Source organism: Schistocerca nitens, chromosome 10 (assembly GCF_023898315.1).
Source record: "Schistocerca nitens isolate TAMUIC-IGC-003100 chromosome 10, iqSchNite1.1, whole genome shotgun sequence".
NCBI classification, from domain to species: Eukaryota; Metazoa; Arthropoda; class Insecta; order Orthoptera; family Acrididae; genus Schistocerca; species Schistocerca nitens.
The window spans coordinates 62398967-62424746 of record NC_064623.1 but is presented as its reverse complement, the minus strand read 5'-3'; the positions used below and the strand labels follow the sequence as shown (position 1 = coordinate 62424746).

The 25780-nt window shown below is 41.3% G+C and overlaps 2 protein-coding genes across 2 annotated transcripts; one reads left to right on the top strand and one right to left on the bottom strand.

The window, feature by feature from the left end:
- Window positions 1–18650: 18650 nt before the first annotated feature.
- On the top strand, window positions 18651–19223 carry LOC126209868 (putative nuclease HARBI1). Its single transcript, XM_049938993.1, has one exon. It carries the CDS (start codon window positions 18651–18653, stop codon window positions 19221–19223), a length of 573 nt encoding a protein of 190 aa, XP_049794950.1.
- Window positions 19224–20142: 919 nt separating this feature from the next.
- Window positions 20143–22863, bottom strand: LOC126210082 (uncharacterized). Its single transcript, XM_049939210.1, has 2 exons — window positions 20759–22863; window positions 20143–20486 (listed from the first exon to the last, which is right to left on the bottom strand). Exons 1-2 carry the CDS (start codon window positions 21075–21077, stop codon window positions 20314–20316), a joined length of 492 nt encoding a protein of 163 aa, XP_049795167.1. The 5' UTR covers window positions 21078–22863; the 3' UTR covers window positions 20143–20313.
- Between the last annotated feature and the right edge of the window lie 2917 nt (window positions 22864–25780).

The following is a 25780-nucleotide window of genomic DNA, read 5'->3' as shown; positions in this document are numbered from 1 at the left end:
ATTACAGATGAACACGTCACAGAGCGTCAGGGCTACATTCAGAAACTAATAAAAGTTTGTAATTCTTCCTTAAAATAACCCCATAATTTACCCCACCATATTAAATAAGTCATATGTCAAATTCACCTAGAAACAATTTTGAAACAAACTTTACTGTACAAAACAATCAATATATTTACACCAACATGAACAATACAAGAAATTCTTGGGTTAAATGTTCTGTCATCTAGGTCATTAGGTAATACTTATTTATTTTTTATTTATTTATTTCATGTTCCGTAGATCCTGGAAGCGAGTGAATTGCAAGTATATGGAACGTGTCAAATTGTACATAGTTCAAGCAAAACTTGTATAAATACATGCAATAAAGATACAATGTAAATAAAATCAATACACAACAGCACAATCAATAAACAGAAAATTGTTTTTCACTTATTACAGATAAGTAATATATATAAAATGTGTCTGATTGTACACACCTGAAATATATCTTACATAAATGCAACAAAAAGATACAATGTAAATAAGATACCAACTAAACAACAGCACATTCAATTAACAGAAATTTTTTGTTTCACCTGTTAAGGATGACTAATATGTACAGGAATCAAGATAAGTTCACTATTCCAAGGGAAATACAGAAATACCAATAAACAATTTCCATATGCCTATTCAAAACAAAATTAATTACACTATTTATACAACACTTGCAAGTTTAATGATTATATAAATTTTCTTTCACATATTCATCAATTGTATAAAACAATTTCTCTATGAGGTACTCCTTGAGAGTTTGTTTGAATGCTGGCAATCTATTGTTAAGGCATTTGATGTGTGGTGGGAGCGCATTAAACATCTTAATACTGGAGTAGTAAGCTCCTTTTTGAACCATAGTGAGAATTTTCAATTCAATATGCAGACTGTTTTTGGTCCTTGTGTTATAGTCATGAAATTGGCTGTTATCTTTGTAGATAGAGGGGTTATTACAGACAAAGGTCAACAAAGAAAAGATATACTGTGAGGCGGTGGTAAGGATCCCCATCTTTTGAAACAAGCATCTACAAGAGTGTCTGTGATGGACACCACTCATTATTCTGATGGCTTTTTTTTTGTACAGTGAAAATTTTCTTTGCGAGAGATTGCTTCCCCCAGAATATAATAGCATATGACATTAATGAATGAAAATAGCCAAAGTAAGAAGCCTTAATGGTATCTACGTCAGCCACTGAAGCAATAACCCGTAGTGCAAATATTGCTGAGCTAAGTGTTTTGTAAAGATGAAGAACGTGTGTTGACCAATTACATTGGCTGTCTATATAAGCATTCAGGAATTTTGTAACCTCAACTTTTTGAATTGCTAGATCTGTACGCTTAACGTTAATTTCTTCCAGATTTCTTTGTGGAGTATGGAATCTCATATAAAGGGTTTTATCAGTATTGAGTGAGAGACCATTTGAAGAAAACCAATTTACTATATCATTGAAAACTTCGTTTGTAGTTTGTTCAAGATTGTTGTCTGTAAAATCATCAATTAGAATTGTAGTGTCATCTACAAAAAGAGTAAATTTACTCTTTGTATCAGAACAAAGTGGGGGATCATTAATGAAGATGAGAAACAGCAGTGGACCCAAAACAGAGCCTTGTGGCACACCACAACTTACTGCGTCCCACTCAGATGAGGCAGGTTCTCCGGATGTGCCATTCAGCATTACAGTCTGCTTTCTGTCCTTTAGGTATGGCTGGAGTCACGAACCAACGGTACCACCCAAACCATAATATTCTGCTTTTTTCAAAAGAATTAGATGGCTTACACAATCAAACACTTTGAGAAGGTCACAAAAATTACCTACTGGAGACATCTTTTTGTTCATGGCTTCCAGAACTTGATTGGTGAAAGAGAATATTGCTTGTTCTGTACCTGCACGGAAACCAAACTGACTTTTGTTTAGGATATTGTGGAAGCTGAGATGATTGACAATCAACCTGTGCATCAGTTTTTCAAGAATTTTTGAAAAGATAGTTAAAAGGTAGATTGGGCGATAATTTGTAACATTGTCTTTCTCACCTTTTTTAAAGAGTGGTATTACTACAGCTAGTTTTAACCTGTCAGGGACAATTCCTTCTTGCAGCATTGCATTGAATATGTTGCATACGACTGGCCTTACATGTTTATAGCAACATTTCAATATTTTACAGGAACTATTGTCCACACCTACAGACTTTTTATTTTTTAATGAGGTAATTATTCTTTCAATCTCTTTTACTGTAACACGAGATAAGGATACCTGTGAGGGACTTTTACTGATAGCTTTCTGTAGAAGAGCCAATGACTCATCCACAGAACCTTTACAGCCTGTCTTCGCTGCTGCTGACAAAAAGTGCCTGTTGAAGATTTCTGCAGCCATTTCAGGTTTCTTTACAATACTGGAACCTTGTTTAAGTTCTATGGGTGTCCTGTTTCCCATTTTCCCACTTTATTACATTCCAAATTGTTTTTATTTTGTTGTCAGACTTATCAATTTCAGACTTAATGCAAATATTTTTGATTTATTTACTACTTTCTTTAGGATGCTGCAGTAAAGTTTGTAGTGCTGACGTTTTTTGGATCATTACAAGTTTTGAGGGAAAGCATCCTCTTTGTTCTGCAGGATGTTTTTATCCCTGCAGTGATCCATGACTTATTGATAGTGCTTACATGACTGTTTCTAATTATTTTTTTAGGAAAAGTGGCTTCAAAAATTGACATAAATTCATTTAGAAATGTATTATACTTTTTGTTCACATCTGCTTAATTGAAAACTGGACTCCAATCTATCTCTTGCAGACTGTTGTTGAAATTTTTGATGGTTTCATCATTTATTATCCTAAAGATTTCCAAGAATTCTCAGACCTCTTGCACAGATTGATGTCTGTGAAAGTAAGCAACTGACCTCCATGATGAGAAAGGCCAAGAATTGGATGTACACTGATATTGTTGACTCGACTTATCTATAAATATATCGTCAATCAGACTTTGACAGTTCTCGGTAACTCTAGTTGGAAAATTTACTACTGTCATCTGATTATAAGAACAACTAGATGTTCTAAATCTGCTTTAGCATTGCTTTCATTTAGGAAATCGACATTGAAATCACGTGTAATTATTATATCCTTAGATTTTGAGTACACTCGGGATAAGACAGAATCTAACTGTCTCAGGAACACATTAGATGCAAAAATGTCCAAGGTCATCGTCGCAGCAAAAAGCAACGCTGCACAGTGCAGCATGGTAATCGCACCCAGGTACGTATCCTCACCCAAGAGATGGAAAATGAGCGGGACAGCATCGCAACGACGAGAAAGCCGGCTAAAGGTCTCAACGCACGACGGATACAGTGCACCCTGTAAGGCGCCCTTCCCCAATTGGCTCACTCTTCGGAAGAATTTAGAAAGATGGAGGTCAAACCCAAGAGTGGACCATCACATAAGACCGAAACTTTTGAGACTCCTTTTAGTCGCCTCTTATAACAGGCAGGAATACCACAGGCCTATTCTAACCCCTGAACCCGCAGGGGGGAGCACATGCTTTCAATGATTTTTTATGTGATTTCCTAACTGATGTACCTATGGCTTACTTTTTGTGTAATGAGTTGCTTGCCTTTATCATCTCATTAATGCAGCAAGTTGTCAGTTCTGACATTTTGCATAATCAAAAAATCCCTCATGGAGGTTGACATGAAGGATAATAAGAATCTGATCACTGCACAATGCTTTGTGTACTTTGGATTTTTCTGCAAAGGTACCAAAAGAAAGTTAAGGTCTTGACGGACATCTTGAGGCTAAAAGAAGAAATGCATTTTTTTTTGTTTTGGTTTTAGGGCGCAAAACTGCTATGGTCATTAGCGCCCGGTCCGTGACTTAGGAAACAGAAAAAAACCGAAAATGGAAACCAGCAGCAATGGGAACGAAAGTCATAAAATTGGAGAAACTAAAAGCAGTAGGAAGGCTTAAAAATCCACTACAGAAAGGGGTTGGTTGTCCCCAAAAAAAGCTTCAAATGACTGACGTCATGTCACTGACACTAATAAACTCGAGAACGCGATCGGCTGAGCGCGTGTCATCTGCTAAAATCGACGATATATCAGGCGATAGCTGTAGACGGGAGCGTAACGGATTAAAATAGGGGCACTCAATTAAAAGGTGTCTTACCGTCCACAGCTGAGAGCAGTGGGGACAGAGTGGGGGAGGATCGCCGCTTGAAAGATGTCGATGGCTAAAAAGACAGTGTCCTATCCGGAGTCTAGTTAAAATTATCTCCTCCCGACGACGCGTGCGGGGGGAAGGGGTCCAAGCACAAGTAAGAGCTTTCACGTCCCGCAATTTATTATGGGGAAGTGTCGACCAATGCGCGTGCCATAAATGAACAACACGACGACATAAAACGCTCCGTAGATCGGCGAAGGGAATCGATTGAATAGCTGGCCGAAGAAGAGAGACTGCAGCCTTGGCTGCAATATCGGCCGCCTCATTTCCACAGATACCAACGTGTCCCGGGAGCCAGAGGAACGCCACCGAGACGCCCCCCAGGTGGAGCAAGCGCAGACAGTCCTGAATCCGGTGGACCAGAGGGTGCACAGGGTAAAGAGCTTGGAGACTGAGGAGAGAGCTGAGAGAATCTGAGCAGATTACGTACTGTATCCGCTGATGGCGGCGGATGTAGTGGACAGCCTGGAGAACAGCGTAAAGCTCCGCAGTATAAACCGAACACTGGTCGGGAAGCCGAAAGTGATTTGGGGTGTCGCCAACAATATAGGCACTCCCTACACCTAACGATGTTTTCGAGCCGTCGGTGTAAATAAATGTGGCGTCCGTCATTTGTGCACATAGAGCAGCAAATGCCCGACGATAAACAAGTGAAGGGGTACCATCCTTGGGAAATCGACAAAGGTCACGGAGCAGGCAGATACGGGGACGGAGCCAAGGCGGTGCTGTACCCCAAGTTGTCAAGAAGATCTTAGGAAAGCGGAAGGAAAGAGAATGGAGCAGTTGACGGAAACGGACTCCCGGTGGCAGGAGGGAGGAGGGGCGGCCTGCATACCCTACATCAAAGGAGGCGTCGAAAAAAATGTCATGGGCCGGATTAGCAGGCATGGAAGACAGATGGCTAGCATAACGACTCAGAAGGACTGCTCGCCGATTGGACAGCGGAGGTTCAGCAGTCTCAGCATAAAGGCTTTCCACAGGGCTGGTGTAAAAAGCTCCAGACACTAAACGTAATCCACGGTGGTGGATAGAGTCGAGACGCCGATGAATAGACGGCCGAGCAGAGGAGTAAACTATGCTTCCATAGTCCAATTTCGAGCGCACTAAGGCGCGATAGAGGCGGAGAAGGACCACTCTGTCCGCTCCCCAGGAGGTACCATTCAGGACACGGAGGGTGTTGAGGGATCGCAGACAGCGAGCCGAAAGATAGGAAACGTGGGAGGACCAGCACAGTTTTCTGTCAAACATAAGACCCAAGAATTTAGCGACGTCTGAAAACGGAAGGTTGACAGGTCCTAGATGTAAGGAGGGTGGAAGAAACTCCTTACGTCGCCAAAAATTAACACAAACGGTCTTACTGGGAGAAAAACGAAAGCCGGTTTCGATGCTCCAAGAGTGGAGGCGATCGAGACATCCTTGAAACGGATACGGATCCTTGATCGTCATAAACAAACGGAGGGAGTCGCCATGGGTAGCCCACTCTGACCGGTGGTAGCGAATTTGTACATGGAGAACTTCGAGGAGGAAGCCCTGTCGTCATCCGAATGGAAACGTACTTGCTTTTTCCGTTACGTGGACGACACGTTCGTCGTCTGGCCACATGGTATGGCTAAACTCCTTGACTTCCTTACACATCTAAACTCCATACACCCCAACATTAAATTCACTATGGAGACTGAAACGGAGGGTAAACTACCTTTCCTTGACGTCTTGGTCAAGAGAAGGCGTGACGGCACCCTAGGCCATGGGGTGTATCGGAAGACAACGCACACTGATCTGTATTTGCACGCAGACAGCTGCCATCACCCTTCTCAGAGGAAAGGGGTGCTTAAAACTCTAGTACATAGGGCGCGCACTATCTCTGACGCAGAGAGTCTACCCCAGGAATTGGAACATCTGAGAACTGTATTTCGAAAAAATGGGTACTCAGAGTGGCAGATTCAACGTGCTCTCCGCCCACCCACTACAGTACAACTTGTGGAGATGGATGAAATCACGAAGGAGGAGGTAGGCACTGCGTTTATCCCATATACAGGCGCACTCTCGGGGAAAATCGCCCGCATTTTGAAGAAACACCGGGTCGGAACTGTGTTTTGTCCTCCGAATGAAACTCGTGCACTGGTGGGAAGCGCCAAATATGATCTCGGTTTGAGGAAGGCCGGCGTGTACTAGATTCCGTGTCAATGTGGCAAGTCGTATATTGGTCAGACGATGCGTACCGTCGAGGATCGATGCCGTGAACACCAGAGGCACACTCGACTGATGTATCCGAGCAAGTGGGCGGTCGCTGAACATTGTTTGTCTGAAAATCACGTTATGGAGTACGAACGCACGAGGATTCTGGTACAGACGTCAAGATACTGGGACAGCGTTGTTAGAGAGGCCATCGAAATTCGCACCAATGACGACCTCATAAACCGTGACTGTGGCTATAATCTTAGCAAGGCTTGGGAACCAGCGATTGGGTTAATCAAGAGTAAATCGAGCAAATGTGTAGTTGTGACGACCACGGCGGGCAGAGCCATCACACTGACGTCATCTCAGACGCCGTCGCAATCTTTTCCACCGCGCGACCGGGGCGCGGGGCGCGGACGCCGGAGGGAGCGCGCCGCGGGCGGAAAGTATTTAAATCGGCCGCCGCCGCGACCGAACCCTGTTCCCCCTGAGCAGCCATAGTGTACGGATCTCCGTGCCGGCACGCTCACAGGAGCTCAGTCCGTCAGTTCACCTGATGATGGCGACATGTATGATCGCCGAAATATTGTGCCCGTTGGACACTGTAGACCGGCAGTACACCCGTGGATATTTTGATTATCAAATACGCCGGGAGAAACTCAAGAATCACAGTAAATATAATACATGACAACCTTGAATTTGAAAATTAAGATTCAGTGACCACCCTGATGTTTGTACAAAGAACAAATCGCTTTCTTGCATTTAGATTCTGAAATTATATAAAGCCTCAGTTTCTTTATAGTACGTAGCAGCCAAAAGTGAGGAAATGTCTGGCAGTAGTGAGGTTTAACGTGGCAAAAATTGGAGAAATGTGCCATTTCATTTTCAATAATTTCGTTTGCTTTTTTTTATATAATCTAGAACACATGCTCCCCACAGAATTTGAAACAATAGGATTACTGAAATAATTTGTAAACTATTTTTGTATAGCAATCGTATAATCTGTCTTGAACCATCCTTAAGTGGTGCCTCAACCCTACTTCATTATGTTACACTACCACGGAACATGCCATATCCCAGTCAGTTTGCTGCACTAACCGTAACAGTTTCAGAACAAAGCCACTAAATGTTACAGGCAGTAAATATGTGTGAAGCTACAGTTAACCACTTCCACTAGGCCCAAATATAATGAGAATTAAAAACGGCTAAAGTGCGAAAATTACGGTACAAACCATAGTCGAACACCTTAATCTTAATGTTCATTCTCTATTGTGTACAAAGTTGTTTTTTGTGATACCTGCTGATACTGCATACAACATCATGCTTTAAGTTTGTCAGAGGAATAACTCTTTATTATTAATTTGGTGGGATGTCGAATAAAAAGTTGCAGAAGTTGATGGCTTTGAATAAATCTAAGAAACTAAACTGAAACTTTCAAAGGAATTTTACATTGCATTGTTAGGAATCCTTTTTCTACCAGCTTTACGTGATTTTTTCGCAGCATATAAACTGACATTTTTTATAAGATAAATGATCATTTAACGATAAAATAAACACATAATTGTAGCAAGCAACGAATTTCGTCAAGACAGATATTCATTAAACTAAGTACTACAAATTACAAAAATATCAGTGGATCTTCACAATACGTGAATGTTGCAGCACGATAAACACTCGCGTATTGAAAATATGGGCCAAGTTATGTTTCCCTCCCTTTTTTCACAAAAATAACTGCAGTGACAAAATACACCAATCCACTTCTTATAAAAACGTAACGAAACTTTTGACTAGTATGGTCGAGAAATCGTCAAAAAGCTGTTGCCAAACAGATATTTTGTCTTCTCCTGAGTAGCTGTACAACTAAAAGGCTGTTGGTGCAAGAAAAACAGGTATTCACTGATGATGCGTCAACACTTTTTACCTGGCCGCATGTAAAAACGGTAACTATCGTACTAATATAAGGAATTTTGCAATAGCTACGTTATCTGTATCTCTACATGTGTAAAGGCAACATGACAAGACTTTTTATTGTTAAAATTAATGCTTGATTTCAGTTATAAATAAGAAAAACAATAACTATCTCAAAAGTTAGAGCGCATGCAGTCTCTGTTATTGTAGATAGATGACGATTTTTTTTTTCTTTATTGTATTTCAATTCCCCATCGGGGCGGGCTGGCAGCAGCATATGCGCTGCTCTTCAGCCGAAAGACATAGAACAAACAATAGAAGATATTTAAAAATAACAAAGGAGAGAATATGGTGAACATAAATATACAAAAAAACATCATGGAAGGCAATAGACAAAAAACGGGGTGACTGTAAAATGGAGAGAAAAAACGGTTTAAAAGTAGCACACACAAAAAGCCACACACTGCAACAATTAAAAGAACACAAGGCACAGTATGACTGGAGCATAAAAGGTATCGACAGATGGCGTAGCACATAACAAACACTGACGGCGAACCTCAAGGCAGTACACAATTAAAATCACACCTCTTGTCGCACAGGAGAAACAGCACTAAACACAACACTGATGTGGCACACTGACGATGATCAAAACAGAGGATCTGCCAGGCGCAAGGAGATGAGGGAGACCTGAAGAAGGGAGGGAGGGGAAGAGATGGGGGAGATGAGCGGGGGGCGCGCTGAAGAGCGCCAGGTAGGGAGGGATGTGGGAAGGAAAGAGGCAAGTATGGGGTGCAGGGGAGCGGGGAAAGGAGGAAAATCCGCTCTGGGAGAAGGAGGGAAGAGGAAAAAGGGGCCCTGGGGAGGGGGGGGGGGAACAAGGACAGGTTATAGTTGGAAGGAAGGGTAGATGTCACGGCGAAGTTCGTCATCCGGGAGGGGGAGGCGTTGGAAATTGCCCTGATGAAGGAGATGGAGGGTGTGGAGGTGGAGAGAGGGAGGGATACAGCGATAGAGGCGCGGTAACGGGCGGGGGGTGGAGAGGAAGGAGGAAACCAGAGGGTAGGGGGGATCAAGCCTGCGGACAATGTAAAGAATGCGGAAATGTTGGAGGAACAGGAGGAGGTGGGGGAAGGGGATCAGTTCATACAGGAGCTGTGTGGGGGAAGGAAGGCGGATATGGAAGGCAAGGCGGAGCGCATGGCGTTCAAGGATTTGGAGGGCCTTGTAAAAGCGGGTGGGGGAGAGATCCAGGCAACGCTGGCATAACAGAGGATAGGACGGATGAGGGATTTGTAGGTGTGGAGGATGGTAGAAAGATGCAATCCCCATGTCCGACCAGTCAGGAGTTTCAGAAGGCGGAGGCGGGAATGGTCTTTCTGCTGGATGGTCTGGAGACGAGGGGTCCAAGTGAGGTGTCGTCGAGGGTGAGGCCAAGGTATTTCAGGGTGGGGGTGAGCTGGATGGGATGACCATAAAGGGTGAGGTAGAAATCATGGAGGTGAAAGGAGCGAGTGGTGCGGCCTATGATGATTGCCTGGGTTTTGGAGGGGTTGAGACAGAGGAACCACTGGTTACACCAAGTGGTGAACTTGTACAGGTGGGTTTGGAAGGTACGTTGAGACCGTTAAAGGGCAGGATAGAGAGCCAGGAAGGCGGTGTCATCAGCATACTGGAGAAGGTGGACTGGTGGGGGTGGCTTGGGCATATCAGCTGTATACAAGAGATAAAGGAGAGGGGAGAGGACAGAACCCTGGGGGACGCCAGCCGTGGGATAAAAGATACGGGAGTTGGTGTTGTGGAGGGTGACATAGGAAGGACGGTGCGAGAGGAAGGAAGCGACCAGACGGACAAAATTGATAGGCAGGGCGTAGGTTTGGAGTTTAAATAGGAGACCGGGATGCCATAGACGGTCATAGGCATTTTGGAGGTCAAGGGAAACAAAAATGGTGGAGTGACGGGAGCTGGAGGGACAGAAGGTGAACAAGGTTGAGGAGTTGGTCTTCAGCAGAGAAGGAGGGTCGGAAGACACACTGGGTAAGGGGGAGGAGGTGGTGTTGAGCAAGGTGCTGATGGATACGGTGGGAGATGATGGATTCAAAGACCTTACTGAAGATGGAGGTGAGGCAGATGGGATGATAGGAAGAGGCGGCAGAAGGGGGTTTGTTGGGTTTGAGGAATAAGAGGACGCGGGAGGTCTTCCACAGGTCAGGGTAGAAGCCAGTAGAGAGGATGACATTATAGAGATGGGCAAGGACAGTCAGGAAGGAATAGGGGCTTTCTCGAAGGTGACGGTAGGTGACACAGTCGTGACCAGGGGCTGTGTTGCGTTTGGACCGGAGGATAAGTTTAATGTCTTGTGCTGTGATTGAAGTGTTTATGTCGGAGGGGGGCAACTGCCCCAAGTACTGGAGACTAGGAGCAAGTGGAGCGACTGAGGTATCGGCACGTTCCATGACAGTGGGGAAAAGAGAATAATCAAAGTGGGGATCATCGGGGATAGAGAAGACCTCGGAAAGGTGGGAAGTGAAGTGGTTGGCCTTACTGAGGTTGTCGGGAAGGGGGCGATCGTTATGGAGAAGGGGGTAGTGGGGAGTGGAAAGGGAACCAGTAAGGCGATGGAAGGCGGACCAGTACTTGGAGGAGTTGATAGGGAGGGTGGCGTTGAGTCATGTGCAGGTCTGGCGCCAGTCTCGGCGTTTTTTTGCTGTAATAAGGTTCCGTACGTGTCGCTGTATTTGCCGGTGGCGTTGAAGTGTATCCCAGTCACGAGTGCGCAGGAAGGAGCGATAGAGGCGGCGGGATTCACGGAGGAGGAGGACAGCCTGCAGAGGGAGAGTGGGGCGGTGGGGGTGGATGGTTTTAGTAGGAATATGGGCCTCCACGGCGTCAGTAATTACCTTCTGAAGGAAGGACGAGGCGTGGATGATGTCGTCAGGATTGCGATTGGTAAGACGGTGGCTTTTGACCTGGGTGGAGATGGAGTCCCGGTAGGCATCCCAGTTGGCACGGTGATAGTCATGGACGACCTTGGGAGGGGGTGCAGGGTGCGGAGCTGGAGGGGGGCGGTGAGCAGACGTGATGGTGAGAAGGACAGGGAGGTGATCGCTACCTGTGGGGTCAAGGACGGCGACAGCGATACGCCCAAGGAGGTTGGCGGAGGCAATGACAACATCGGGGGTGGTGTCACTTTTGGGTCGGGTGTGCTGGGGAAGGGGAACAAGGTCACCTTGGATTGTGGAGAGGAACTGATGCCACCGCCAAAGGGCAGCAGGAGTGCGGCTATGGATGTTGAGGTTGGCGGCAATCACATAGGTGGAGAAGGTGTGGTCAATGTGCGAGATAAAGTCACAGGGAAGAGGAGCAGTGGAGTGGACATAGATGGTGGCACAGGTAATGGTGAGGGAGGGGAAGAAGACGCTAAGGATAAGGTGTTCAGTGGGGTCATTGAGGAGAGGTTGTGGCCGGACGGGGATATGCTTAAGGTGGCCAATTGCGACTCCACCCTGTGCACGAGGACCAGGAGCGTCAGTGCGGTGGAGGATATAGGGAGAGATGCGGATAGAATGGTGGGGCTGGAGAAAGGTTTCGTTCAAGAGGAAGGTGTCGACCTGGTGGTGGGAGAGGGTGTGCATGAGGAGGTATTTGTTGGAGCGAATAATGACTTGATGTAAAAATTGTACTAAACACCAAAGATACAAATGTGCACGCCAGGATAATCTGAAACAAAGCAATCCTATTGGCTCTAGCTACCCTGAAATGCTATTGGTTGGTCTCATTTCGAGCCGAGCTGTCCCCAACGGCAAGTGCTATCTTACATCTTCACAAGGTACCCTTACACTGGGATACATGTATCGCGACATGTATGAGCAAGATGTCAATTTGACATGTCGCGATACAACACCTCATACAAAAATTCACGAAACGTCTATGCGGACCCTCAAGCTCATACATGTCGCATATACATTTTGTATATTGCTTTTTGGCCATATACGCAACATGTATGAGCGACATTTGAAGAACTCGCGAATGCGCAGTACTATAATTTCCTGTCGTCTTGTCGCCTGCCGCTTATTTTGACGATTAGCCCATGCGTAGTACCAGGCTCTTTGGCGGCTGTTTGAGTTTTGGAAGTGCCGACTGTCGTTTGTTGTGTAGGTATTTGTGTATTATGTCGCGTGTTGTGCCCGCGTGTAATACTTTAAAATTTGCCATGACTTCTTGGTCAAAACAAAATACACTGCATTTTATAGAGGCAGATCGCATGCGTCCCTGTATATGGGATGTGAAACTAGGAGACTACAAGAACACTCAGAAAAGGTACAACGAGTGGGAGGAAATTGCTAAGGCATTTAACACGTCAAGGAAGGAATGTGAGGACAAGTGGCATAATTTAAAAGGCCAATATAGTCGCGAGTTAGCCAAAAGGAAGAGCAGCAAAGGAACTGGAAGTGCTACAAGAAATGTGTACCACTCTACATGGTTTGCTTTTGGAAGTATGCAGTTCATCAGAGACAATTACAAACCACTTTCTCATAGGAGCACACATGAAGTAGTACCAGTAAGTAAATTTATTATATTATTTTATTAATCATATATTTGGCAACATTTTTTCGTGCTACTGCTTTACATAATGTAAATATTTACAATTATTTACAATTTCAATGAAAAACATGATTCTCCATACTGCTATGGTTTGAAGTCCTGAATACTGCAGAAGAATAGAGCATATTCCTTTATGTCATCATTTAACAGTGATGTGGAACCTATTTTCCATACTGCCATGGGATGGAGCCCCGAATACTGCAGAAGTATTCAGCATATTCTCTTCTGTTGTCATTCAGCAATGAACTTCTTCGGCCATTTCTGGGCAGTGGGCCAAGCACAATAGGGGTGTCCCTCCAGGACCCAGGTATTACGTTGCCATAATTTCCTTCTTTGTCGTATGTTCCTGCTGGACAATACCTTTGAGATTTTCTGTTTTGAAGAAAATTATGTAAACAAACACAGAATAGTGCCACCACTGTAGCCTTTTCCGGACTGAGAAGCATTTGCTTCCTCAACACTCTGTAAACAACACTTATAATCCCAAATATATTTTATATTACTCTTCTTGCTCTGCATGCTCTATAGTTAAAAATACGTTGCCAACTTTTTTTTTTCATGCAGACCTGGAAATGGTTTCACATTATTTTCCTCTAGGCCAAAGGCTTCGTTAGCGACAGAACATATGGAACAGGCTTGCTCCTACCAGGAAGAGGAGTTGATGGTGGTATATTTAGAGTTTTGGTTTCTAACATTTCGTAAAATGTGGTGTATTTAAGGACACCACCATCTGAAATCCTCCCCTGTGTGCCAACATCAGCGTAAATTATTCTATAATTAGCATCAACAATTGCTAGCAAAACAATGCTGAAGCGCTCTTTATAATTAAAATAAACTGTTCCATTGTTGGGTGGTGCCACAATGTCAATGTGCCTCCCATCTATAGCTCCCAAACACCTGGGGAAATTCCATTTTTCTTCATATTCTTTGGCAATTTTCAGCCATTTCTCTTCAGTAGCAGGAAACTGGAAAGAAAATTGTTACTTTTTTAATTTAATTTACGCATGGACACTCAAAAAATTCTCAATACATTAAAATACTTTGATTATAGTGTAAGTATATAACATATAGCTCACTTTGCCTCAGAAATCTGTTATGTATTTTAATGGTCATGGAAGCCCCAGCCACAGAAGGAGATTGTGAAGGAGAAGGAAGCATTAGTTTCCCTTTCGATGTAACAGAAATGGAGGAGGTGACATTTGCCACGACCCCACAAGCCATTGTGGAAGTGGAAACCACTCCAGTCATCTCTGTGCCTCCACGTGAAAGTGGATCTGCAACCGTGTCACCCTGTACCACTCCAAGTCCGAGTGGAAGTGGTAGATCAAGTGCACTGAAGAGAGCCAGGAGAGACCTGTATGAAGACCGAGAAGGTCTTTTACAGACCTTAAGAAAAGTTGCCGACAATTTAGTAGACAGAAAAAGGGACCAGTTTACCCACTTGGATGACTTTGTCGCTAGTAAGCTCAGATTTCTTTATGAAAATGGCCATTCTAGACTTATGGCAAGACTTGAGAATGGAATATACAGATGTTTGCAGGAGGCAAACGATGAACTAATAGATGCAAATGCAACATAATTTACAGACCCTTTAAAAACATGTATAAATGTTGAAATATGCAAGTCATGTGCTGTCAAGTACTACTTAATAAAACTAAATACAAAGTAATGTTGTTGGGTATATTTACTGTGCAGAAAGTGTCCTCAGAAATTGTGATATTGTATTACTGAGTAAAGCATGTCAGTCGTTCCAAAGAACTAAAAGCTAACCCATTCCAGCAAAATTTGAGAAATTTATGGTGCAAAATCTATGTGCCGTTAAAATTTTAGTTCCTATTCCAGCAGCCTCACGTTGTTATGTTGGCAACATCAACGACACGGTAGAAAATTTGTGCTGCTGTTTCTGGTTGACAGTAACTTGTATGTACCATCGTCCGCTCGTTAAAAATAATTGCCCTCGAAAACAAAGATTTCATGACAAAACATTTCCATTGTCGCGCAATTGCTAATGACAACGTCTCGCACACGATTGTCGGCATTAGAATCCGTTGTCAACATTATCACGCGAGGCCGCCGGAATAATAGCAAAAAATTGATATACGTGCCAGATGCATGAAAAAAATTATATAATGTATTACATACTCTGATATGTATAAAACTTTTACCTTCACTTCTTGGGATGAAACATGCACAATGGCCTCGCAAACATGAAGAATAATGTTGCATATGGCACATTTTGATATTATATGCAGATACATTAACGTCGCAAAGGAATCCCCAGTGGCCAAAAGACGGAGTGTTACTGCCAACTGATTCTCTGGTGGAATCGCTTCCCGAAAGTTTGTGTTGGTTTTGGACACAAGAGGAGCCACAAGAGATAACAAACCGCGGAAATCCTCCATACACATCCTAACATAATTTCTAAAATATGCGCCATCCTCTAGCGTTAATTCCTGAACGAGCATTACGTAAGCTGTGTGAGTAGCGCGTTTGCAAAGAAACTCTCTCTGCCACTATCTACGCTACCTCCGCCTTTTCTTCCTATCATCTTCCAAAAGAGCAAGTTTACCAGCGCATAAAAATGTGAAATCTTCCAAATCGTCGTTGGAAGCCATCGCACAGTGATACAAATCAACCAGTGTAAACGCACGCTCATACATGTATGAGGTTAATACTTGTCAACTCATACAAGTCGCGATACATGTCGCAAAGTCGCATATACATGTATATCATACATGAACCGATACAAATCGCAGAGTAAACGCAATGGTTGGTCTCGTTTCGAGCCGAGCTGTCCCCAACGGCAAGTGCTATCTCCACAGAACAACAAAAACGACAATCGAAACTCCCGTGTTAAAAGTGGGAAACACAGACCAGAAGCAGTGCCTCAAGTGGTATGGAGATGAACTAAAATATGTAAACATTTCAGGTTGCATCCCCCCCTGGTTTACATACGTTGTAGGTTTTTATTTTTATTTTAATTCTATTACCTTATTTTTCTGGGCGTGCTATGTAATTATTTTGGCTGGCATCATAAAATAATTGAAACACAGCTATAGCACACTGTACTACAGCAGAGAGAAACCCATTCAGTAATATTTTCAGTCTATTTTTGACGTTTGTGTCTGACAGACAAGAAAACATGATAGAAGCAGCGACTGTCAGGCGCAAACGTCAAAAATAGAAACTTCCTGGCAGATTAAAACTGTGTGCCGGATCTAGACTCGAACTCGTGAGCGCACACTCCACTGCAGAGTGAAAATCTCATTCTGGAAACATCACCCAGGCTGTGGCTAAGCCATGTCTCCGCAATATCCTTTCTTTCAGGAGTGCTAGTTCTGCAAGGTTCGCAGGATAGCTTCTGTAAAGTTTGGGAGGTTGGAGACGAGATACTGGCAGAAGTAAAGCTGTGAGGACAGGGCGGGGCGTGAGTCGTGCTTGGGTAGCTCAGTTGGTAGAGCACTTGCCCGCGAAAGGCAAAGGTCCCGAGTTTGGGTCTCGGTCCGGCACACAGTTTTAGTCTGCCAGGAAGTTTCATATCAGCACACACTCCGCTGCAGAGTGAAAATCTCATTCTGTCAAAAATAGACTTTTAAATTGACATGCTTATATTGTTATCTATCAACATGTAAAAGCTCCAGCATGTTTTATGGTTCATAAGTCCTAGATGCAACACTTGAAACTGAGAGTAAGTCGAAACAAGCTTGTAGTGTAAATAATTGAAACAAAAGAAAAATGACATTATAGCAGCTAAACTGGACTACAAATATTCGTGAATAATGTCCTAATTTTTACGTCATACAAGCTGATGGATCAATGGAGAAAGAAGCCTATTATTAAGAGAATAAGCAGCAATTAATGAGGTTCAATTAAGAAATATTTATCACAGTATTAATTAATGAAGAATTCTAAAATTTGTTACAACTATGTTTCAGGACTATAAGTTCAGAGTAACTGCCCAGCAAACTTGCACCACTGACCATTAATTTCTTAAAAAGGTTACTACATCTTACTACTGTAAATGCTTCAACACAAAAAAGAAAACACCAATATCAAGTACCAAAGGCAGGAAAGGTGGATGAAAACACTGAAATGAAAACAAAACTTACTTTTTATTTCTCAAGCACACAAAAACAGTTGCCATAGCACCACTAGTGCTTGGTAGGCCCAATTCACTATTAACAACAGTGTCACCTGATTTGGAAACACACCCCTGTTTAGCCTATGCCTACTTTCATTCATAAAATCTTCTTCGAAAAAATGATCTTGACAAACAAAATAAGAAGTACAGTTCACATCTGGTGACAGTTTACAAACACTCTTCCAGTTTAGAAGCAAATCTTGAGGTTGTTTTGGAAACCTGTAGAAATGCTTGTTGCAAATTTCCTCCACATAATAACCAGATAAGCAGCCGGGAAACTTGCAGGAGTATTTCAACGTCAATCTGTTGTGTTGAATATTCTGAAAAAACATAAGTCTTCATTAAATAAAACTACTACAGACATATCAAAGTTATTTAAATAAACAAACGGAAACCACACTGCTTAATTCACAATAGAAGAGAATACATTTCATTTATAGGCTGCGAGATTATTTAATGAAAAATTAAATGTCTTACCTTACAAATTTTGTGGACATTTTTCAGCAGGAAATCTCTTCAATTCCACGGAGAACTTTATGAATTTAAAGTAAAAAATCTGTTTATAATGAAGATGAGTAGTATGTAAATATGAAACAAATACAAAGATGACTGTAAGAGTGAAGAGCAAGACGATATAATATTTCAAAACAACCACCATTGGAGTTTAGACAGCTCTCATCGGTCAATTCCAGGTTCGTTTGACCCCTAGCGCCTCTAGTGGTCTGGAATGGAACTACGTGGCTTGTTGCCTCTTCGCCCATATAGCTTTCACCCACGTGGCTATCTCTTTCAGAGTTTCAGTGTGCCACCGCCTTTAGTGTTGCATGGGTGAAATATGAGAGTTGAGATATTATGAGTCGTATGAATAAAACAGAGAATATACTTTATACTCAGATGTTCGCAGAAAGTTCTCTGGTTGGCATGAATAAAGCGAGTCTGAGAATATACTTCACCCGAGTATGTTCTCAGTGTGGGTTGAAGGGTGGGGGAAGTTACTCAAAGCAAAATATATTCTCCGATTTCGTATGAATAAAGCCAAAGAAGTTTCTCACAAGCGGAGAACATTCTCTGTTTTTGTGAGTGAGCTCCATAGCATACTTCGAGCTGAGTGAGTTGTGTTGTGATTAAGCGTTACCGAGTGTTTTTAGCGAAAATGGTGAAATTTATGTTTCTTGAAAGGCAAAAAAAGATATACGTAGTACGCAGGAACACAGAAGAAAGGAACTGCAGAAGTTTGTATAGATTTAACAGTCAAAACATTAATTGGCTGGCGAATCACTTTCTTCCGGAAAATCACAAAAGAAGAGGAGGCGTCCTTTCCAATGAATGCAAAATGAAAATATTTTTGCGCTGTTTAGCGGATCCAGGCTTTCAGATAGGTGTAGGAGAAGATTTGGGAGTACATCAGACTACAGTTTCACTAACATTTTCGTATGTTCTGCAACAGGTCAACAGGAAAGCACCGTTGTGGATCAGATTACCGAGAAATATTAACGAACTAGAAACAGCGAATGTTAAATGGCAATCGAGATACAAGCGTCCATGTGCGGCAGGGGCCCTAGACTGCACACTCATACCTATAATGAAACCTTCTTCACATGGAGACGAATACGTTAATCGAAAGGGCTTTCCATCTATAAACGTGCAGGCGACGTGTGACAACAGTGAAATGTTTACGAGTGTTGATGCTTCATGGCCAGGGTCTGTACATGACGCTAGGATATGGAGAAACTCCGATGTCTATCGTAAATTGCGTGAGAAACAGTGCAACGCCCTAATTTTAGGAGACGAAGGATATGGCATTGCACCGTGGTTAATAACACCATTTCAAAATCCCGAAACACCTGATGAGAGGGCATACAACAGACTTCACTCTAAGGAAAGGGCGATAATCGAACGGTGCATTGGACAGGTCAAAAGGCGTTTCCCAATTCTGCAAAATAAAATAAGGCTTGCTCAAACAAAAATCCCCAGTGTCATAATAGCCTGTTTTGTTTTGCACGACGTAGCAAAACATGTAGGGGATGAGGATTTTGAGGCACCTAGTGATGACGACAACAATCTTCCAGTACTGGGAGAAGAGGAAGCAGGAAACGTACGTGCACGTGGAACAAATAGAAGACGGGAAATTGTAAATGTAATACGACAACTGTAATGTATGGGTGTCTGCCCAAACGTTGAATAATTAAACCCAATTTGTATATTTTTGTAAGTACAGTAATTATTCCCTCATGAAAATAAAGCACAGTGCTCTAATGTTACGTAATAAAATGCTGTTTAGTGTTTTTTTTTTCATTCTCTATCATCGATTATACTTTCAACAAAAATTGTTTAACATGTAACTATTCAAACTGGAACAGAGATACTACTGTAAATAGCTTTGGATACAACAGGTTAACATGAACTGCTGGAACCTTAATGTAATTTCTGTACTGTAACTTCAGCAGATTGATGGCACAAGTTTTTATTTTACTTTACCAAAATTGTTCCAAGGATGTGGTGAAGGTATTTGCCAGATGCTACAGTGAATAACTGCACAACTGACTAACCTGCAGCATTTAAAATAGAAACAAGTTACTGTTTTTGCTTTACTGAACCTAAAAATTAGTGGTGAAGGTATTTGCCAGATACTATAGTAAATAAGTGCACAACTGTCTAACCTGCAGCATTTAGAATACAAACAAGTTACTCTTTTTCCTTTACTTCACCAGAAATTGTTTCAAGGATGTGGTGAAGATATTTGCCAGGTGCTACAGTAAATAAGTGCACAACTCTATACCTGCAGCATTTAAAATACAAACAAGTTACTCTTTTTCCTTTACTTCACCAGAAATTGTTTCAAAGATGTGGTGAAGATACTGGCCAGACACAACAATATAAGTGCATACATTTTTTTAACATTTCAAATTGGATTATATTACTCTTATTGTTTCATTGAAAAGAAATTTGTACTGAATAATTTTTGTAAGAGGATATGGAATTTGGTAAATGAGGAATGTAAATGAACATTCACTTAAAAAAGATGTTTTTATTAATAAAATTCGGTATGTAAATAAGACACTACACATTTTGTTTTATTGTTTATCTTCATCACGCATCAATTTCTGTTGCCTTCGTTTCAATATGTCCAATTGATACAACAGCACCAGCCTTTGCAACTCTGGAGTAGACAAATTAAGTGTCTCATCTGTTTCCATGCTTAATCTCCCACGTTTAGGCACTCTCTCATGCCCCGAAGCAGGCGATTAAGAAGGTATGACGACTTCGGGGCCCACGAGATCCATATGGTCGGCTGCAACAATTAGTGGTAGCTGCAAAATTGACTCTTGTTCATACAATGTGCAGTCTGTGTCAGCTACCCCCGAATTCGGTGGTGAAGTGATGACAGAGGTGGAACCACCACCTACTGCACAAGCTCCTAATGAAAATTAAAAAAAAAGTAATAGTAGTGTGTCAGGATTCAGTTTCTAGTTAGTAAATATACCAAACAGGTTTACGCAGAAATGTGGGAGGGGTTCGTCCAATTTCATGCATAGTACACTGTGATACTTTTACTGAAAAGTGGTGATATAGTAGACGAAATTTACCAAACATTGTTTCATTTTCACATGTTAAAAATACGTATTTTTCTGAATCACAATTTCAAAGCATTAAGCGCGTAATAAAAAAATCGAAAAGTATGGGACTTACCAGGAACTCTGTGGATAGTTGGGTTGCAGTCATCTCCGTCCAAAAACTTTAAAAATGTCTGCTCCCAATTTTTCAGGGAAATCTTAATGTTTCCTGTCTTATTAACATCCGTTTTTGCATTGATACGGGATTTCATGTTGTGCAGTTTCTTCATTATCTGCCCGTCCGTTATTTCTTTCCCGAAACTAACCATATAACGGTGTTGTATTTCTTTAATACAATCCACCTTCTCTCTTCTTGCGGCCAGAGTTTGCGATTTACTGATGATTGCGGGGTAATCTTTAATAATGTTCACAAAGGCTAATTCTGAGTCTTTCATTTCGGCACAGAAATAACTTGAGAAAACTTTCGCTAACACAAAACACGCGCAAACGAAACAAACTGAGAACCAAAGATGTTGGATTTTAATCTCTTTGCTGAGAACTTACTCAGTAAGGAGGGGAGGTACAGAGAAAGTACTCCAGGGTCAGAGATCATACTTCCTAGTTTTTATTCATACGAAACTGAGAACTTTCTTTGAGAATTTCTTTTTGCTCTGAGTATCAACTCTGGAGAATGTTCTCGTTTTTATTCATACAACCCATTGGAATCTCTCTGGTGTACTTCTCTCAAATTTGTAGATAGCTTCTGCTATACTCACAAATTTCTTCTGTGGGGGCTTCTTTTAATATAGTGATTCGTTTGATTTGTTCAGATGTAGCAAACGTGACCGCCTCCGTTTATCAGGTTTTAGTGACTGAGAGAGATGGGTAAGTTACCCCGTCTGACCCGTAAATGGGAAGTGAGGTTAGTTGACTGTGGCACAGTACAGCAGGGGGGTGAAACTCATATAGGGATTTCTGGTAACACGACGTTGGTTTGGTCCCAGGCCACTTGGAGCGATGCAAGTTTAGCAATTTATAGTCTCGTGTTCCTATTGGATGACGTAGTCTTCCATAATTGTTTTGGTATCATAGCAACGTGATCGTGATTTTTCGTTTAAATTGCAGTGTAAGAATGTTACTATTATTCTGCTTAATTTTTGGATGCATTCGTAATATTTGATGGTGTGATGATTCAGTATTTACTTTTTTACTTTTGTTTCATATAAAACACGAGGTTGTATGATCACATTACGTTCTGTGGACTCTTGTATATTTGTTCCTGCAAAGAAATACAATTTCCGTTGCTCAGTTTACTTAAAGGGTAAGTATATTTCTTATTTCTGTTAATATTTCCTTGTATTTCATAGAGCCCGCAGCTCGTGGTCGTGCGGTAGCGTTCTCGCTTCCCACGCCTGGGTTCCCGGGTTCGATTCCCAGCGGGGTCAGGGATTTTCTCTGCCTCGTGATGGCTGGGTGTTGTGTGATGTCCTTAGGTTAGTTAGGTTTAAGTGGTTCTAAGTTCTAGGGGACTGATGACCATAGATGTTAAGTCCCATAGTGCTCAGAGCCATTTGAACCATTTTGTATTTCATAGAGAATCCCAGTCTAGCAGCTTTTGACATAGTTTGTATTCAACTTTCCGAATCCTGTAATGGAATATAATTCTGGCTTTGATTCATCTTCCTTTTTGCCACGAAGTACTCTTAGTGACATAATAAGTATCATTTATTGTGCTGTTTACTACATACCAAATAATGGACGTGTTACAATTGATTCGTAATGCCTTGAGTGTGTTCTATTTCCCGTTTTCGACAGTAAATATTCTGTACAGTACATAACACTCTATCCAGGTAAAAAGTGTTTGTTGCTGTTGTATCGACAAAGGTTGTGTTCTCACATAATAAGACATTTGTTTCGAAGTCACACAAAGCAGGTCCTTCAAACAGTTGAACATTTACACGTATTATTGTGGCAATATCCAATGCAGTAGAAATCTTCTCGCACTTTAATGCTCAACACAATGTAATACAGATTTACAGCTGTAACTGTTACTGATAATGTACAGTTGAATTTGGTATCTACCATGGTATCTAGATGCTGAAATATACTGAAATGGTACAATAAGAAGTGTTTCTACCGCCTGATAGCGCTGTTTAACGAAGTAGTGTTGAATATAGAACATAGTGCAACTACGCTCACGCAGTTATATATAGAGTGATGTGCATATCCATAGTAGAAATGAGAATTTGTTTCGTTTTTTCACTATTTTGTAGCAATAGCACATCAGATTACAAGCCATGATAGCAGTTATCAATACTGCAGTACAGGATAGCTGCATTTAGACATAAGCTAATATGATTTTTGATAGTGAAATTAATTTCACATTGAGTTTTCTTTAACATTAATCAATGTAAACTATACCTGATCTTTTTTCTCATTCCTAATTTTTGGTTTGAATAACATTTCAGACACATGAGGATGGATCATACAGGAAGAGAAGAATCCAGTTTGAGATTGAAATTGAAATACTCGTGCAAGTTTCCTGGATGCAGGAGTAGTTATTATGTAAAAATAAATTCCAAACACAAGAATAAACATTTCTATAAATTTCCAGCTGCATCAAAAAGTGAGACTTTAAAGAAGTGGAAATTGATCTGTAATATAGATGAAGGTGTCAGCTGTAGTTATTGTTATGAGTGTGAGGATCATTTTTATGAAGCAGATTTTGTGAACTTTACTAGACACAGGCTAAAACCTGGTGTTATACCAAAGCACATGGAATTGGTGTTGTATCATCCTCCCCCCACCCATCTGTGTTACACTGGTGGTGGTGGTGGTGGTGGCGGTTTCACCACATTGGGTGCAAATATAAGTGTGCATGAGACAGGTCACAATGCAAAATCTACACTAATACAACAAAGCAGTCCCCCTTTACAGAGCACAGATGATGATGAGTACAGCTTTTTATCCTCGCCTGTTTATGATGTTGAAAGTAGTGCAGGTGTAATGGGATCTGGCGTTTCTAAACGTGATTTAACTCCAAGAAAACACAAACTGTATAAATTGCATAGAATTACAGTTTCCAGAGTGTGTAAATTGAAAAAAACAGCTACAGAATGAGAGGAATAAATTGAAAATTCTAAAAGAGTTGTATGATGACAGGAAATTTCAGTTAATTGAAGAAGAGTTGAATGATGGGACTAAAACTTTTATTAATAGTCAGTTAAGAAATGCCAATATGCAGCCCACAGCAGTACGATGGTCTATACAAGATAAGGCATTTGCTTTATCTTTTTCCCCAGTTGTACAGATATTTGGCCACATACTTCTCCCTTCCATCTGTCAGGCTGCTCAAGGGAGTGCTTTCCCACATACCATTTGATACAGGACTTAATCCAGCTTTATTAAACTTTTTAGCAAGGGAAGTAAGTAATATGCATGAAAATGACAAGTATTGTGCTCTACTTTTTGATGAAATGTCTCTGGATGATGGTATGTACTATGATGCACACAAACAGCTAATCTATGGGTATCAGGACTTTGGTCATTTAGGACGTTCACCTGTAGCTGCTAGTCAAGCATTGGTTTTTGTGCTGAAAGGCATTCACAGAACTTGGAAACAAGTTCTAGCATATTACTTTACTGCAACCACTTTCCACTACACCCATTTGAAATCACTCATTGTTCACATCATAAGTGAACTACAGAATATTGGGTTCAAAGTGGTTTGTACTGTATGTGACAAGATTGCAACAAACCAAAAGGCCCTTAAGCAACTGTGTGAAGCAAATTTGTTGAAGCCCAGTATATTTCATTTTGTCGCCAATAATCAACCAATTGTTACCATTTATGATGCACATCTGCTCGAAAACTCTAGAAATGCTTTGATAGATAATAAAATTCAATTTGAACCTCACAAAGCAGCAAAGTTTGAGTACATCAGTACAGTGTTCTTTTTGGATAAAAAAAAATGGTTCAAAACTCTGCCCAAATTAAAAGCACAACACTTTAACTTTTCTGATTCCCATGTCAAAATGAAGGTAAAAGTTGCTGCTGCACAAATGAGCCATACTGTTGCAGCTGCAATTGAAACATATGTTTCTACTCACACATTACCATCTGAAGCTATACACACAGCTGAGTTTGTGGAAAAGGTAGATAATCTCTTTGATTCACTCAACAGTAATGAGCAATATCCCAGGGATGGAAAACAATTTAGGTGTGCTTTATCAGAAAATTGGCCACATTTAGAAATGTGGTTTAGCATATTGAGGGAAATAGGCAGCTGGCAAATAATAGATTTCAAAATGGGAAGAAACAAGACTAATATGTTTAGCTTCATAAAAGGTTGGCAGATTACATTACAGTCTATTATTTTCTTGTGGAAGACCTTGAAAGTGGTTGGCTTTAAGTACTTAAATTTAAAGGCGTTCAATCAAGATGCTTTAGAAAATTTCTTTTGTTGTATAAGACAACATGGTATTGCTAATAGAAACCCAACTTGTTTTCAGTTTGTACAAGCTCTGAAGACTTGTGTTGTCAATCATATGACTTTGCCTTTCAAAGCCATGAGTGTAAGTAACTGTGAAAATGATGATTACACTTCCTTGAGCAGTTTGTGTCACTTTTTGGCAGTAGTGGTAGGAGTGAACATACTCAGATGGTATCATCGAGTCTGTAGAAGATCAACAATCCTTAGCCTATGTAGCAGGCTATGTACTAAAAGCCATAGATGTACCAGATGATTGTGAAACATGTAATACCAGTCTCTACTCCTCTGTTGTGACTGAAAATCATTTGTTTACCTCATTTAAAGAGAATAGTGAGGAGCATTCTCATTTGAAATATGCAAGTGAAAGAGTCATGATTTTCCTAAGGGCACTCCATGATCAGCTGTATGAGTAAATAGTCATGGTCACACAACAAAACTACATGATAATTTAAAAAAAAAAATTGTTCTGTCTCATACAACAATTTGTAATAAACATGACATTGAAGAGAGACTTCTGAAGACAAGTATTCCATTTATAATCTACAAGTATGTGAAAGAAAAGAAATTTACAAACAAGAGGAATCATTTCAGCTTCAACGTAATCATGATCATGGCTCACCAAATGGGTTTCCATTTCTAATAATTGCCTACGTTCAGTGGTGAAAT